Source organism: Colossoma macropomum, unplaced genomic scaffold (assembly GCF_904425465.1).
Source record: "Colossoma macropomum unplaced genomic scaffold, Colossoma_macropomum, whole genome shotgun sequence".
Taxonomy (NCBI): domain Eukaryota; kingdom Metazoa; phylum Chordata; class Actinopteri; order Characiformes; family Serrasalmidae; genus Colossoma; species Colossoma macropomum.
Genome location: NW_023494790.1, coordinates 335,759 through 353,156, shown reverse-complemented (window position 1 = coordinate 353,156; position 17,398 = coordinate 335,759). Strand labels below are relative to the sequence as shown.

Below are 17,398 nucleotides of genomic sequence, written 5' to 3'. Positions count from 1 at the left end.
AAAGTGGCCAGTCAGTGGAATTACAAAGTAGATGTTTCTAATAAAATGGCCAGTGAGTGGAAGTACAAGGTGGGTGTTTCTAATAAAGTAGCCATTGAGTGAAAATACAAGGTTGGTGTTTCTAATAAAGTGGCCATTGAGTGGAAATACAAAGTAGGTGTTTCCAATAAAGTGGCAATTGAGTGGAAGTACAAGGAAGGTGTTCCTAATAAAATGACCAGTGAGTTGAAGTACAAGGTGGGTGTTTCTAATAAAGTGGCCACTGAGTGGAAATACAAAGTAGGTGTTTCCAATAAAGTGGCAATTGAGTGGAAGTACAAGGAAGGTGTTCCTAATAAAATGACCAGTAAGTGGAAGTACAAGGTCAGTGTTTCTAATAAAGTGGATGGAGATTTTATGCTTCCACATCTGAACTGAAGAAATCAGTTTTGTGCTAGAGTGCTAGAGTGATCTCAGAGCAACAGCACCGGCGAAATCTTGTGGGAGGCAAAGGTTTCTGGGTTAAATACAAAGTAAAGAGAAGCACAATGTGAATAATTAAAGCTGAATGGGAGCAGATGAAAGCCTCTCAGTTTTAGAGTACCGCAGATTGCTCAGCATCAGCTATGCAGATTACTAATATAGAGCACTGGAGATGGTCTGTGGAAATGCTAATCAGGTGTATAATATCATCATTTGTTTTAATGGTGAACCCAATAGCCCTCTGACGAAGCACTAATCCACTGACACATATGCTAATGAAACAGAGCCTTCGGACACTCGTACAGATTAGCAATTACTGCACAAATGAGCAATCAAATTTTGAAAGAGAGATAGAAATGTAAATCCAACACATCTCAAGAAAGACTAATAATAGCAGTGGGTCACAGGTGTGAAGGCAACACACACAGACAAGAACTGTAAAATAGTTGGGACACAGATTCAGTCATCAGATGGATGTTTTCTTGCAACAGTATTTAGATTTAAATCAGATTTTAAAGGTTGGATGTATTCATATTTATACAGCCTACCAGAAAACCACTGTGACTAATATTGGTCAGATTATTCTTAATGCTGCTACTGAAACTTTTATTCTATTCAAGAGCCATTATGGAATATATCACTTCTAAATCTGAACAACATGTTTGTGTCAACATTAAGTTGGACTAAGACTAGAATTAGAGGTCAAAGGAAGTGAAAAACGCTTCCTTCGCCAGCTGTTGGCTGTCGGACACGGGAAGGCCATTGGTAAGTCGTAATGGGCAACCATCGTCCTTAGTTTGCACAAAGGCTACGTTCACATTACAAGCCTAATTCCTCAAATACGATTTATTGCTCAAATCCGATCTCTCTGACTCGATGGTTCACATTTGTTTAGGTAAGTGACTCAAATCGGTCATTAATGTGACGAACCGGTGTCCTGAAATGACCCTCATGAGCTCATCCTACTCAGTAACATCACGTGAATGAATCACTGCATCATCAGCACAAACTAACGAGCAGAACGAGCTTCGCTGAGAAGATCATTAACTCTGATCAGCTCTCAGCTTCATTATTAGAGCGAGACGAAGGAGAAAAAGGTGAGATGAGCTGCTTTTCCACCGTTTACAGGCTTTAACTTCTGTTTGGCGCTGCTGCCATGGTAACGCTGAATGATGACACAGTGGAAAAAACACATGAATGAAATCTGAGCGTCACATTAAGGTCGCATGGCCATGAATCAGATACGTATCCGATCTAGGAGCACATATGAAAGTGGCTCAGGTCGGATTTATAAAGATCAGATTTGTGTCCACACAGCCATGAAAACAGATCTGAGTCACATTAGGGCAAAAAATTGGATTTGTGCCACTTCAGCCCGGTAATGTGAACGTAGCCCATGTGAATTGGGTGACTCAGCATATTGAATGGATGTTGGGGGTTGGCTGTGAGAGAGGGTGAATGAGGAGAAAATAAAGGACACAAGAAAGAAAACAGCACTCTCCAGAGAACTTAGAGAATAGTCTTATTTTTCAATGCCAGCATAATTAGCATAGTTTTAGCAGTAGGATCAGGCACTTTAAAGGAGCAATCTGGAAGATTTCTAGTGGAAAACATTACAAAATTAACTAAAATTATCAATAGAATGCAAAGAAATATGATTTTTGACATTATGTCAAAGACGTCTATGAGATATCTACTGAAGTGCCATCAGTTCAACTTGAGAGGATGAAGAAGTAGCTCTGCCTGCTCTCACCAAGAAACCACACAGAAAAGACAGGACATAAAAAGAAGCAACACTAGAGTTAGCATTAGTGCTGCTTTCCACCGCTGGAGACTGGAGCTCATGGCAATTAAAGGGAAGAATTTTGAGGCCGCAACATTTCTTCTAGACCGGTAAGTAAAAGAGGGAAGGAGTGAAGACGGAGGAGGAAGGACAGTGTGAAGTATGAGTTTGACAGGTCGCGTCATCTTCCATATTTCTTTTTTAACCATTTTTACTATTCAAATGTTATAAATAAACCTGGCTCTGAAGGTGCTTTGATAAGATGATTTGTCATATAATTACGTACAATTGTGCTTTTAAATAGCCTTTTTACCCACCCAGTGGTACTAACAGTGGTTTGCTTTCATTTCCACAGCCCAATTTAGTTTAAACACGGACATTTGAAGCTTATAAAACATTCAGACAATATATTCTTCACTTTGTACTGTATGTTGTAGTTGCACACTTCAAACTGCAGCGTCTGCCATCCCAGCCCCGAAAAGAACACTAACAAAATCCTTTTTACAGACCATTTTAAAACGATGGTAACAACGACTAGCTGGTTACTTTTTTGAATCGCTTGTAAAAATGAAGTCATGCAACCCCTAATATTTAATGACATTCAGTACAGCATCAAGCCCTGCCCACAGCTTTTACCTGAAGACAACAGATTCTCAGGTGCTGACTGATCCCTTCTTTTCGTGATTAGATCTGCACCTTACTCTCATCGAACACCTCTCCCTTCACAATGAAAACTCAGAGCTGTTTCAGAGAGCAGGTGTCAAAACAGCCATCAACTAACACAGAAAACATCAAACAAACAACAGAAAATACACACAGCAAAACGGTTCTATACTCAAACTAGCTTTGGGGAACCTACAGGGACCTTCTAGGCCTCCAGAGAAGGCCTAATGATTTCTGTGAAGTACAGGGGAAACGGGTTTTCAGACACGTTAGTTTTCCAGTGCACATATCAAATTCACACACATAACGTCTATTAGCTTTGTATTGTCTGCATTTGGTCCACATTAAAATCTGAGCTGGGGACAGAGGAGGAAGCTTGAGTAGGAGTTATGGAGAGTTCTGGGCTTGCTTAGATCAAGGACGATGGACCGCCCTGTCCCTCAGCAAGAGAGAGCAGCCATGGAAGAGAGGGAGGAGATGGGATGGTGGTGGGATGCAAAGTTTTTAACACAGGAAATAAACAGAAATGTGTATAAAATTTCTTCTCTGTAGAGGGCATGTTTACTTATTTTCACTTTGTATGTTAGCTTTGTAGCTAATTTTCAGGTAATACTGTTAAAAAAAAATATATATTTTTTTTTGCCATTTACAGTTATTATTTGCTATAATTTGGGGCTAATTTTTTTTTTTAATCATTTAACGTCTAGTGTCCTCAGTAGGTTTGTGATTTTTTTAACAGGGTATGTAAGCTTCATTCATGCGGTTTGAATTGTGCTCCAGGCAACGTCTGATTCAGTCTAGCAGGATAATTCGTTTCCTTGCTCACTCTCCTGCCTGACGGCACCTGCTGTAGGTAAACAGGCCTGCCTGTGGGTGAAGATGCCTGAGAGAGTGAGTCACTGACTCTGCATCTGCTTCCAATTATCCCTCACTGCGGCCTACTTTCAAACGCACCCGTAACAGCCTCCACCACGGCATGGCCACGTTTGATTTACTCTCCCCCTCACCGCTGTACAAACCATTAGGCTACTGTGTGGGCTGCCCACTCCATAGACAAACACTGGAGGCGGAGTAAATCATCGCCTTCGTAAGAAAAACTCATAACATTATAGGAGAAGGAAAAAAACGATTCTTAACAGAGCCAGCAGACGAGATTTGTATTCCTGGTCATTTTGGCTCATTTCTATTGTCTATTTGTCATTAAATGTTCACACAAACTAAATATTATCTCATACCGAGGGTCTTTTCATACAGTCTAGTGGAAAAAGTCAGAGACCACCTTTCATTTATTTAAAGTTCCAGTCAAAATAGTCATTAAATATACATTATTCGTTTTTCAGTGTCAGGAAAACATTACAGTAATGTGTAAAAGATTTAGGCACCAGAAAACATTGTATATAAAATATTAATTATCAGTGCTGTAAGTGTTTATTTGCACAAGCATTATAACACAAATTAATAATACTACTACAATAAGTAGTGACTTTGTGCATGTCATTGGGTTCATTTACACATTTCCAGACCCCTCCCAGAGAAAGCCCTGTATTATTTATAGTTATCATCCAAAGCCTGGTTGGATTATTTCTTTATGAATTCTTCAATATGTTAAGCCAAATGTGGTGGAAGTGGAACTTAAAACTGGAACCAAACTTTGTTCTTCAAACTAGCTTAAAGGATAAATTAATTTTTAAGAATTATTCTTGTTCATTTTTACTGCATTAACACAATTTTTGCACACATACATTTGGCTGCCAAGCACTTTTGAACAGTTTTGTATATTTAACAGAAAACTATACAGGAGCCTCAACAACGACATCTACCATCTGTTTTTCAGTGTTTATTGAGTCTCTCTTTACCTTCATTCCAGCTTCCATTCTCTTCAGGAGACTCACTTTCAGCTCCTCAAAGAATCTGCAGACACACCTCCAAAGTTCAGTCTTAGAAGCTGGTTGATGATTTTCTGAAGTAATCAAACACAGTCAGTGGTGTTGAGGTCTGGACTCTGGGGTGGTCAGTCCATCTTTCAGCTTCTTTGTTTGATGTGTCCGTCTCCTTTTCTCAGTGAGGTTCTTCTTGACAGCTACACATCCTTTCAGACCCACAGCGCTGAGTCGTCTTCTCACAGTGGAAGGATGGACAGAAACACCTGTGGATGTTTTCAGATCTGAAGCAGCTTGATTTTCTCCTCTCTCTCAGAGATGAAAGCTTTAAGTGCTGTTTATCTGATGGGGGCAGTTCTGGTGGGCTAAGAGGTCTCGTATGGTTGTTGACCCTTTTTCTCTCCCATTAACTACTTTTTTCACTTATTTTCCTTTGACTTTCTGCTTCTTTATGCGAGTGGATTATCTGGATATCTAATCTCTTCAGAAATGTGTCCTGAAAAATGAATAACTTGTACATGATGGCTGTTTTGACTGTAAATTTAAATTTATGAAGAGTGTTTTTTTACTTGCTATTATTTGGGATCAGTATGTCAAAATAACGAGCACTAATGGAGAGCAGTCTGATCTCAGCCCTGCACGCTTGTGTTCTTTGCGAATACAGACCCTTTGCTCATATAAATCAAGTGTCTAAGTGTGTTGATCTAGTACCAGTTCCCACTCAGCCTGTGTAATCATATTTATTGGGACATGACAAGCAAAAAAACTGACCCTAAATCAGCACTAGGACCACTAAACTTGAATGGCGTGGTCTCACTCCTGCTTTGAGCACCCCTGGCTTTGTTAATGAAACCGTGAGGCCTGTCAAACTTGAAGCGGAGGAAAAAGTGTAGAGAAATGCCACAGCAAAACATACACAAATCATACAGAATAAAAGTTAAATCCGGAGTGGCTGATCCAGAGGAAAAATGAAACCACATCACTCAAAAGTGCCCTTTTTTTCTTTTAGCTGTAGAAATCCATCAGAAACCAAACCAAACCCTGGCAGCTTTACTGAAAAACAGCAAAAACCCACAGAATGTCCATCTCTCGCAATGTGAACAAAGCTCAGAAGCTCACAGCTTCACCAAAAGCTCTGATCAATGACTGTACAGAGTTTGCACATCGTTGTTGTCACTATAAAACAATGCTTGCTTTTTTTTTCAACATGAAGAATAAAAATGTATGTTGCTGTTCTGGCTGAGCTGTGACAAAACTGCAGGATGTCTGGAGTTTGTTTTTCAGCTTCCAAAGCTCTTTCAGAACATTTTCTGGCAACGCAAAACAGCAAACACGTTGAAAGTGCAGATATTTCCCAGTTTACAATTGTTTCCAATAAAACTGTGCGTTTAGGCTGCAAATCACAGCCATTATATTTGCTGAACTACACAACGTAAGATTGTTTTCTCAGACACAAACAAATCCTGGACTAAATTGCAGAATAAATGGTGATTCTGCACTACAAATCCTTCTAGACGGTGAGCTGGCGTCATCTGTTATTTCCTAAACTAAAATATCTTCTCTTATTAAAAGACATTAAAGAAGGATTTTTGTTTCTATAATCAAAACTTGCAACAGGTCCAAAACACAACAGACAAAACTTGGGTAGCACTTTATTTGGAGTGGTGCTTTGTAGATGATTAATAAACTCTTAACAAAGTATCAGTAACACATCAGCAACATATCAGTGAAGCAGCAGTGGTGAAGCATCAGAATACACTGAAGTAGATATATTGTAGATGTTCTGTTGATTCATTATGTACATTAAGTAGATGTGTTGTTAATATGTTACGTCCATTACGCAAAACCTGACCTTACCAACCTTACCAACACCTAACCCTCACCCTGGACCTAATCCTAATCCTGACCTTAACCTCAACCCAAAACCTAATCCTAACCCTCACCCTGACCCTAATCCTGACCGTAACCTTGGCCTCAACCCAAAACCTAATCCTAACCCTCACCCTGGCCCTAATCCTAACCCTCACCCTGGCCCTAACCCTCACCCTCACCCTGGCCCTAACCCTCCCCCTCACCCTGGCCCTAACCCTCACCCTCACCCTGGCCCTAACCCTCACCCTCACCCTGGCCCTAATGCTTATTCCACTTCACTGGATTTGCCTCAGATGGAATCTGACCAGAATCATTAAATACAGCCAACTTCACAGTGAAGCTCACAGAGCAGCAGAGCAGACGGTACAGTAGTCAGTAGTGGAGAGCAACACGGAACTCCAGAGCAATGTTCTGACAAAGTCTCTCATATACACTCTTAAGAAAGATGGCTCTTCGAGGGTTCTTTAGTAAAGAAAATAGTTCTATATAGAACCATGAACAATCAAAGAACACTTTGCATGATTAGAGGGTTCTTTGCATCATGAAAGCGTTCTTCACATTGATGGAGAATGCATGGTAGATGGTTCTTGGTAGCACCAAAAAGGGTTTGTCTATTCATACAAGCTTGACATCATAGCAGCAGAAGAACCCTTTTTGGTGCTATATAGAACCCTTTTCAAAAAGGTTCTATATAGAACTGTCTATAGCACATTCTCCATCAAACTGAACAACGCTTTCACCATGCAAGAAACCCTTTAATCATGCAAAGGGTTCTTTGAGTGTTCATGGTTCTATATAGTACCATTTTCTTTACTAAAGAACCCTTAAAGAACCATCTTTTTCGAAGAGTGTTGTTACAATGTCAAGCTTGTAATAACAGAAGAACCCTTTTGGGTGCTATATGGAACCTTTTTTAAAAAAGGTGATATATAGAACCATATAGAAAACATTCTCATTCAGGCTTTCATCTTACAAAGGGTTCTGTGTTCATGATTCTATATATATATTCTGACGTAGCAACAAGCTGCTCGTTAAGGAACTATAATTTGGTGAAGGAACTGCGAACATTAAAACATATTAAACGCCGCGTTCACGGCCCAGTTTATTAATTTATTACTGTATTTATTTAACTGTTGTATTAAAGCAATAGAACACTCGAGGAGTGTGTTATCGCCAATAACATCACGGCTGTGATGATCTACAGCGACCAAATCACAGCCGTGATGTTATTCTACGATAAAACACTCCCTCTGTGTTCTGTTGCTTAAGTAATGCTCTGGAGAAACTTGTTTCTTATTCTAAGTAATAAGTGACATTTTTTGAGTTTTTTTTTGAGTTGTGGCCTTTTGTCCAAACGAAAACATAATTTTCAGTCCCTGGAAATTGAGCTTTCATGTTTCACTATTATTCACATGTGAAGTTCATGTGGCATTTCTGTGAGGGAGCTTTTTTCAAAAAACCCTTTTCAGTGTTTTCATGTTGAGCAAAACATTTTGAAAATGCTGACATTCATACTGTTAACGTTTTAAAGATAATGGCGTATCCATGGCAACGTTAACAAACTTAAAGCAAGAGGTAGCACTCTTTGAAATCTCAAGACTCCAATTCCCAGAAACCTCTGGGTGAACCTGTGACATCAAGGTCACCAGATTACACTGTTAGACAGTTTCCCCTGACTGTTGATGTCCTTCACCTGTTTTATGCATCATGTGATTGGATCCAGTTAGTTTATAAGCCCAGGCGTTCATAGAGCTACTGAGCATTTTTGTCTGTATTCTGATCTACTGTTTCTCACCTGACCCACTGCTTGTATTTCAGACTTTCCCTTTTGCCTGTTCCCTTTTTGGACTTTGGTTGCCTAGAATTACCTTTGCGATATTTGTTGATTGTTGCTTCATTTTCACTTCTGCCTGTTTTTCGACCTCAATTGTGGATTTTGGACAAATTAGTAAAGCCTCTTTTTCACATTTTAACTTCATGCATCTGATGAAGTTTGGCATGTTACAGTTTAGCTTTTATTTTCTGGCAGAATTGGACTTTGAATCTGTGCAAAGTATCAAATTATGGAGGTCTTAAAAGTAAATACAAAAAAAAAAGTCAGCTAAACACCTTTAGAGAAGTTACATATTTCACATATGAAGTTTGCAAAAACCACATGAATTTACAAGTAATTCTACGTTTCCACATGTGATCACTTTTTTTTTGATATATAAACATGATTCTTAGCATGTGAAGTGGGCAAAAAGCACATGGTTATCCACAATGTGAAATTCTGTAAGGGCAGTAATGACTAAAATCTTTCCTCACTAATATACTTGATTTAAAAATATTCAGGAAAGTTACAAATCCATGAAAATGTTACTCGAGTTATATGGACCTGAATAAGTGGGATGAGATATTTCCCACCTGGTTACATCTATGACTGGTGAATATTAACCTATTGGTAACACTTTCTTTGAAGGGTGTCTACATGACACATTCATATCACCTTACATAAACACTTCATAACATGTTCATGAACGCTTAAATCAACATTCATAAACTATACATGTTTTACATGATATTAATATGGACTACTATGTCATTTTACCGAAAGATGTTTTTCAAAATAAAAGTCCTCATTTTATTTATTATTTTCAGTGAAACTCCTTGTTTCTGGACTGTCAGCATAAAATGACCTGGCTTTATCCCTTTGGACAGAAACTGTTTTGACACTTTTTGCCTAGACTTTCAACTTTTTTTTTTTCTCAAGCATTTGTATTTTGCAATATGCTATTCTTTCTGCTTTTTACACTAATTATTCATATATGAAATGTACTGTTCATTCAACACTCTATACATAATTGTGAAAATGTTATTTAAACTAAGTTGAACTTTCTTGGGGTAAATGCTAACACTGTTATCCCAATTACTGTGGAGGTTTTATTTTTAGTGATGTTCTTCCTCACTTATGGTTTTGGAGAAGGCACAAGTATAACTGTGCATTGGTTATCCTGTGTAACTGAGGTTAAATGTGACAAGCACTGTTATCACAAGGAATGATTCCTTTTTTGGCATTACTTCAAAGTACAATCGAGTTGTGGCTCTGACTTTCCTCACTCAGGGTGCTGATGATTTTGTAAGAAATGTCCTTTATAAATTTGCCTCGCTTTGCCTTCACCATAAAAGTGATGGAAGCCACGTTATCCTCACTAAAGTGTTACATGAATGGATGGATCTTGAATGGAATGGATAAGCATTATGGGTCTGCCCCACCACCACACAGAGTTTGAGACTTTAAGTTGATTGACTGTTCATAGCATATTTATGAGTAATTCACTGTCCATATAGTAAAGTGACATGCAAAGCAGCATTCATAAGTGATTTATAACATTTTTAAGAGATGTTTATAGACCATGTGTATAAATAGTGATAGTGATTTACAATTAAATATCTACAATTATTTTCTTTACCTTTGCAGCAAGACCCAATGACTGTGAAAAGGAGTCAATAAACACCACAAGTAGGAAGGTCCTTTTTTTTTTTATTGGCAAGACCACTGTCCAGAACAGGCACTTAAACATGCTGCTCAAACTCAAATCAGGAAACCACAAACTCTTCTGAACATGGAACTGCAAAATAGGCAAAAATAAAATAATCCTCCTTTACAGTAAAATAAAGCTCTGCTGATCGTTCAACACAGTTTCAACTATAAACGGTCTAAAACACTGGAGTTAATATAGCCTCTATCTGCTAATTTACCCTTTAACCCTGCAGGCCTGCAGACTTCTGGTCACAGCAGGACAGTCAACAGTCTTGCCCAGCTAGCTAGTAAGTTAGCTAACAAAAAAGCGAAGGGAAAAATTAAGAACAAACATCGGTAATTTGGATACGAATGGACTTATATGAATTCATTATCACTCCAGTTGGTTTCCCGATATATTTAATCTGTGACGAGAAACTATCAAATACTGAAAAGTCGCGAGGCTGAAATCAGCTTCTCGTTCGCCAGCTTGTTTTTCGAATTTACCCGTTCCACCTTAAATGCTGCAGCAGTTACATTCTGGCACCTCAGGCGCCATTTAAGGTGGAACGGGTAAATTCGAACAAGAAGCTGGCGAACGAGAAGCGACTTCAGCCTCGTAAAAAACGAACTGAGAGACATTTTACAAGAATTATTTTACTTTTTTACAAGATTATTTCACTTTTCGGCAAAGTTTCGTGGTGGAGTTGCGAGACACGCGGCCATAGCTGAGCTAAAGGTTAAAGCAGAGCAAAGTAAGTCTTTCGTTTATATACTTTTAGCCTATACTACCACATTAGCACATACTGAGACACATTACAGCCAGGATAGTAAAATGATTTTTGTTGACACTTCGCCGACCCCTGGTGTAGACCACGTCACTAGCCAAACGTTAGCGAGAGTGGACCTTGCATTTGGGACTAGCTTGTTTAACGTATCACTCCGCATCACTGCTGTGCGTCATAAGTGATGCTCATTTAGGCCCACTAACTACTTCAGCTCGACTGGCACGGTCAGAAAACAGTGCGCTAAGTTAAATCAGTATCAGTTATTTAAGTTCGAAAAAAAGGATGTTGTTATCAAGACCCGCATAAGGTCTATTAATCTTTGGGGTTCAACTGAATCATGTAACTTAGCTAATTAGGTGACGTTAACATTAGCCTGATGCATTTTAATAGCTAAGGTAAGGTAGCGTTAGCCTGCTAGCTAGTTAGCAAAGTTTCTTAGCTACAGTTACTGATCATAAGCAAAGTAGCTAATTTAACTGCTGTACTGCTAGTTATATATCATACCTCTGCTATGACAGTCTGTCTAGCCCACTAACACAACGTTCATGTGCTTTCAGTATAAATAGGCTCATCCTGTGTAGAGTTCCACACATCTGACTGCTCCTGTTTGATCTTTGTATAGCCAGAAGAGGACAGACAGCCAGCAGCAGAGCCAGTATCATGATATCTTCAGACTCTTGCAGTGACTTGTGCCGTTTTGTTTATTTTCTTCATATTTTTGTTTTGTTTTTCAGAGAATTTAAAATAATTTCAGTCTAAGAAGAAAAGGAGCAAAGTGAAGGCAGTACCCTTAAGTAATGGCCACATGAGGTGGAGCGTTTTTATTTTTCGTTTTAGAAAAGAATTGAAGATTTTATTGAACACATCTGTATTTTGCAGTTCCATGTTCAGAAGAGTTTGTGGTTTCCTGATTTGAGTTTGAGCAGCATGTTTAAGTGCCTGTTCTGGACAGTGGTCTTGCCAATAAAAAAAAAAAGGACCTTCCTACTTGTGGTGTTTATTGACTCCTTTTCACAGTCATTGGGTCTTGCTGCAAAGGTAAGGAAAATAATTGTAGATATTTAATTGTAAATCACTATCACTATTTATACACATGGTCTGTAAACATCTCTTAAAAATGTTATAAATCACTTATGAATGCTGCTTTGCATGTCACTTTACTATATGGACAGTGAATTACTCATAAATATGCTATGAACAGTCAATCAACTTAAAGTCTCAAACTCTGTGTGGTGGTGGGACAGACCCATAATACTTATCCATTCCATTCAAGATCCATCCATTCGTGTAACACTTTAGTGAGGCTCACTTTTATGGTGAAGGCAAAGCGAGACAAATTTATAAAGGACATTTCTTACAAAATCATCAGCACCCTGAGTGAGGAAAGTCAGAGCCACAACTCGATTGTACTTTGAAGTAATGCCAAAAAAGGAATCATTCCTTGTGATAACAGTGCTTGTCACATTTAACCTCAGTTACACGGGATAACCAATGCACAGTTATACTTGTGCCTTCTCCAAAACCATAAGTGAGGAAGAACATCACTAAAAATAAAACCTCCACAGTAATTGGGATAACAGTGTTAGCATTTACCCCAAGAAAGTTAAACTTAGTTTAAGTAACATTTTCCACAATTATGTATAGAGTTGAATGAACAGTACATTTCATATATGAATAATTAGTGTAAAAAGCAGAAAGAATAGCATATTGCAAAATACAAATGCTTGAGAAAAAAAAAAAAAGTTGAAAGTCTAGACAAAAAGTGTCAAAACACTTTCTGTCCAAAAGGATAAAGCCAGGTCATTTTATGCTGACAGTCCAGAAACGAGGAGTTTCACTGAAAATAATAAATAAAATGAGGACTTCTATTTTGAAAAACATCTTTCGGTAAAATGACATAGTAGTCCATATTAATATCATGTAAAACATGTATAGTTTATGAACGTTGATTTAAGCATTCATGAACATGTTATGAAGTGTTTATGTAAGGTGATATGAATGTGTCATGTAGACACCCTTCAAAGAAAGTGTTACCAACCTATTAACCAATTGTATGGAAGAAAACTGCCATTGAACAATGAAATATCGTGATGGTACTACAGTGAGTTAATGCAGCGATAACTGTTTTCACAGTTTTAAATTACTATTAAGGCTCACAGAGCACTCAGTCCAATCAGCGACTGACTGGACAAACTCTGATAAAGTTGCTTTACTGTCGGACTGAAACAGAAACCCTCCCCAGCGGCTCCTCGGAAATTTAAAGACATCTATTAACGTTTTACAGCGATGCTTTCAGAGTATATCAGGCTTTTAAACTATAAAACACTTTAAAACCCTTCTTTTGTCATGGATTTGAAGAAAGGCAGTAACGTTTTACAAGGCAAATAAACCTCCATGACTGACTACAGCTTGTGATGTTAGACTGACCACGTTTGAGTGCAGTAAAAGTCAGAGAGTTTCTGATTTTTTAACTGATTACTGTTTGAATAAGTGCAGCAGATAATATGTTATGAGACAATGAACTGAATGGTACTGGAGGAATTAAGAAAATAATTAAAATGTACAAATAACAATTAATACTTTATAGAGGAGAAAGTCTTATAAAAGTGATGTTTTGCAGTTTTGGTGGTGGATTAAAGGAGATTCTGCAATGAAATGTGTCAGGATTGGACCTGGCAGATACATAAAAGATCTGTGGAATTTCCCCAAATTTCCACAGAAATTTCTTTTTCATTTGCATGAAGATGATTCAGCACTAATCAGACTGTAAAACTACACACTGCAGATTCATACTGGATTAAAATCACTCCACAATTATTACTGTCAGACCGTAAAACTACACACTGCAGATTCATACTGGATTAAACTCACTACACAATTATTACTGTCAGACTAAAACTACACACTGCAGATTCATACTGGATTAAACTCACTACACAATTATTACTGTCAGACTAAAACTACACACTGCAGATTCATACTGGATTAAACTCACTACACAATTATTACTGTCAGACTGTAAAACTACACACACTGCAGATTCATACTGGATTAAAATCACTCCACAATAATTACTGTCAGACTGTAAAACTACACACACTGCAGATTCATACTGGATTAAAATCACTCCACAATAATTACTGTCAGACTGTAAAACTACACACACTGCAGATTCATACTGGATTAAAATCAATCCACAATTATTACTGTAAAACTACACACACTGCAGATTCATACTGGATTAAAATCGCTCCACAATTATTACTGTCAGACTGTAAAACTACACACACTGCAGATTTATACTGGATTAAAATCACTCCACAATTATTACTGTCAGACTGTAGAACTACACACTGCAGATTCATACTGGATTAAAATCGCTCCACAATTATTACTGTCAGACTGTAAAACTACACACACTGCAGATTCATACTGGATTAAAATCACTCCACAATTATTACTGTCAGACTGTAAAACTACACACACTGCAGATTCACACTGGATTAAAATCGCTCCACAATTATTACTGTCAGACTGTAAAACTACACACACTGCAGATTCATACTGGATTAAAATCACTCCACAATTATTACAGTCAGACTGTAAAACTACACACACTGCAGATTCATACTGGATTAAAATCACTCCACAATTATTACTGTCAGACTGTAAAACTACACACACTGCAGATTCACACTGGATTAAAATCACTCCACAATTATTACTGTCAGACTGTAAAACTACACACACTGCAGATTCATACTGGATTAAAATCACTCCACAGTCATTCCAGACAAACTGTTAAACTTACTTGAAGCTACCTTGATTTTATTTATTTTATTTATTTTTTCTTACATTGTATTAAAGCTTATTTGACATATTATTTTTAATAATATCTGACTTCTATGAAATCTACGTGACTCAGTGTATTTGAAGTTATTTAACTGACATTGTATTTGCCTTCTATTGTAAGTGAAGTTACCTGACTCATACTGTATTTGAGGCTGGCTAGTTTATACTGTATTCAAGCTTACCTGGTCCACATTGTATTATAGGTTACCTGACTCATACTTTGTTTGCGCTCACCTGACTTTGCCTCGGCTCCAGCTTGTTTCCCAGAGGTGGGTTTGTTTTTAGATTTGATTCGGGGGGCCGGGGGCCGGAGGTCATCTCTCCAGACTTCGTCTCCTTCTGCTGGGTTTTCCTCCTGGACGGGGATGCGGTAGTAATGCTCCCGGCTCAGCAGCTCCTGCATGTAATAATCCTCATCTTCAGCTGGACGACTCAAACAGCCCTGCGGCTGCAATCCCACAATGCCGAGCAGCGCCAGGGCCAGAAGAGCCAGCCGCTGTCCTACAGTGACTGAGACCAGCATGGTCAGAGAGGAGTTCAGTCTCCACAGAACGGGGCAACTGTGGAGAAAAGTCCCATCCACAGCTCTTCTCTTCTCTCTCCTCTTCCCTCTCTCTCTCCCTCTCTCTCTCTCTCCCTCCCTCTCTCTCTCTCTAACGTCCCGGGGCAAGACAAAAGTTTTCAGCGCTCAAAATCCTTTAACCCTTTACACTCTAACTGGATGTGAGTCCACAATTCAGTTCCTCACTCTCACTGCTACAGACTCTATCTATCTATCTATCTATCTATCTATCTATCTTACACTGCCCCTCACTCTCTCTCATTCTCTCTCTCTCCACATTCACTTACTCTCTCCCTTTCTCTCTTCCTCTGTCATCCCCCCTCATTCCCTCTCATTTATATCCTCTCTTTCAATCACTCTTCGTTTCTTCCTCCTACTTTCTCACACTTTTTTCTTTTTCTTTTTCTCTTTCTGTCTTAGTCTTATTTCTTGCTCTGCTTTTTCTGTCACTCACTTTTCTCTCTCTCTCTTTCCCTTCCTCTCTCTCACATTTTTTTGCTCTTCACCCCTCTCTCTCCCTCTTTTCTCTCCTCCTTTTTTCTCTTAGTCTTGTTGCTCTTTTTTTGTGACTTTTACTTTTTTCTCTCACTCTCCCTTTCTCTCTTTCCCTTCCTCTCTCGGACACTTTTTACTCTCTTTCTCCCATTTTTCACTGCTTTTCTTACTCCTTTTCCCTCACACCTTTTACCTTCACCTCACTCTCTTTCTCGCTCTCTTTTATATTCTCTCACTCTTTCTCTTAGGCTGGATTTACAGGGTGAAACTGACATGCGACTAGTTGCACGTTGTGAAATTTACATGCAACTTGGTAGTACATGAAACTATTCAAAAACAATTAGAATTGCATGTCATTCAGTTAATTAGACAAATTAGTGGCTTATATTTTTTGATACACCACATCATTCTCACCTTAAAGTCATCTGCAATGTATGATTTACATAGTTGCAGCATCTTTATCATCTCAATAGGTTTCTTATAACTCTCAACTCTCTTTTTTCCTATATAAATATATCATATATCTCACTAGAGTTGTTTTCTATGTATTTGAGCTTTTGGCTGTTTATGTCAAGCTTTTAAAATGTCATCATTAATTAGCTGTTACCTGACAGAAGCACAGCAGGTTCAACATGGACCATGTCTTGGTCTCCTTCAGTACTAATTCTAATACTTTTGGATTCAAAAAAGAATCTGAGCTCTGTGTGAAGTGGGGTCAAGAGACGAGAAAATGAATGTATCTAGAGTAAAGAGGACTAAACAGTGACCCGGGCAGCCGTTTAAACAGCTGCTAGCTTTAGCTGGCTGTGTCACACGGCTGCTTACAGAAACATTAACTTTGAGAAACTTTTGTTGTCATGACTCATAAAACGAAAAACTACCAACCAGTCTGTTCTGGCATTCCAGCCCAAAAACCATCCTCTGTTTCAGTTGCTTGTCTTGATCTGGGGATATTTTTGAAACCAATAGTTTGAAAGTATGTCGCTGTACGTGGTGACATCATTATCTGCTTTATCAAGTTCCATGAATTTGAGATGCTTTAATTGCTGCAGCTGAGTTTCAAATCAGTTGCAGTTTTGACTTTACATCATGCAACTCAAGTGCAATTTAGTTTCATGCAGGTTTCAAGCAACTAAAGTTGCACGATAGTTTCACCATGTATGGTCAGACTTTGCAATCTCCCTCTCTCTCTCTCTCTCTCTCTTTCTCTCTCTCTCTCTCTCTTTCTATCTATGTCTTTATTCTTTTTGCATTCTCTCTCTCTCTATCTTTATCTATGTCTATTCTTTTTGCAATCTCCCTCTCTCCTCTCTCTCTCTCTCTCTCTCTTTCTATCTATCTGTCTTTATTCTTTTTGCATTCTCTCTCTCTCTCCCTCTCTCTCTCTATCTATCTTTATCTATATGTCTTTATTCTTTTTGCAATCTCTCTCTCTCTCTATCAAAAGCTGGATAAAGAGTTGACAGATGAAAGAAAGTTAAGCACATTCTCTCTTCAGATGCTGGTAGGTGGTCGGAGCTGCTTTTTTTCTTGGAAGGA

At 38.4% G+C, this 17,398-nt stretch overlaps 1 protein-coding gene across 1 annotated transcript in view; it reads right to left on the bottom strand.

Annotated features, from left to right (window-relative positions):
• Positions 1–15,837, bottom strand: part of cpxm2 (carboxypeptidase X (M14 family), member 2) — a 108,135-nt gene extending 92,298 nt beyond the window's left edge. Inside the window, exon 1 of the mRNA XM_036571857.1 lies at positions 15,037–15,837. Within this exon, the coding sequence (XP_036427750.1) occupies positions 15,037–15,325 (289 nt within the window). The 5' untranslated portion in view covers positions 15,326–15,837. The remainder of the gene's footprint in view (positions 1–15,036) is intronic.
• Positions 15,838–17,398: the final 1,561 nt, after the last annotated feature.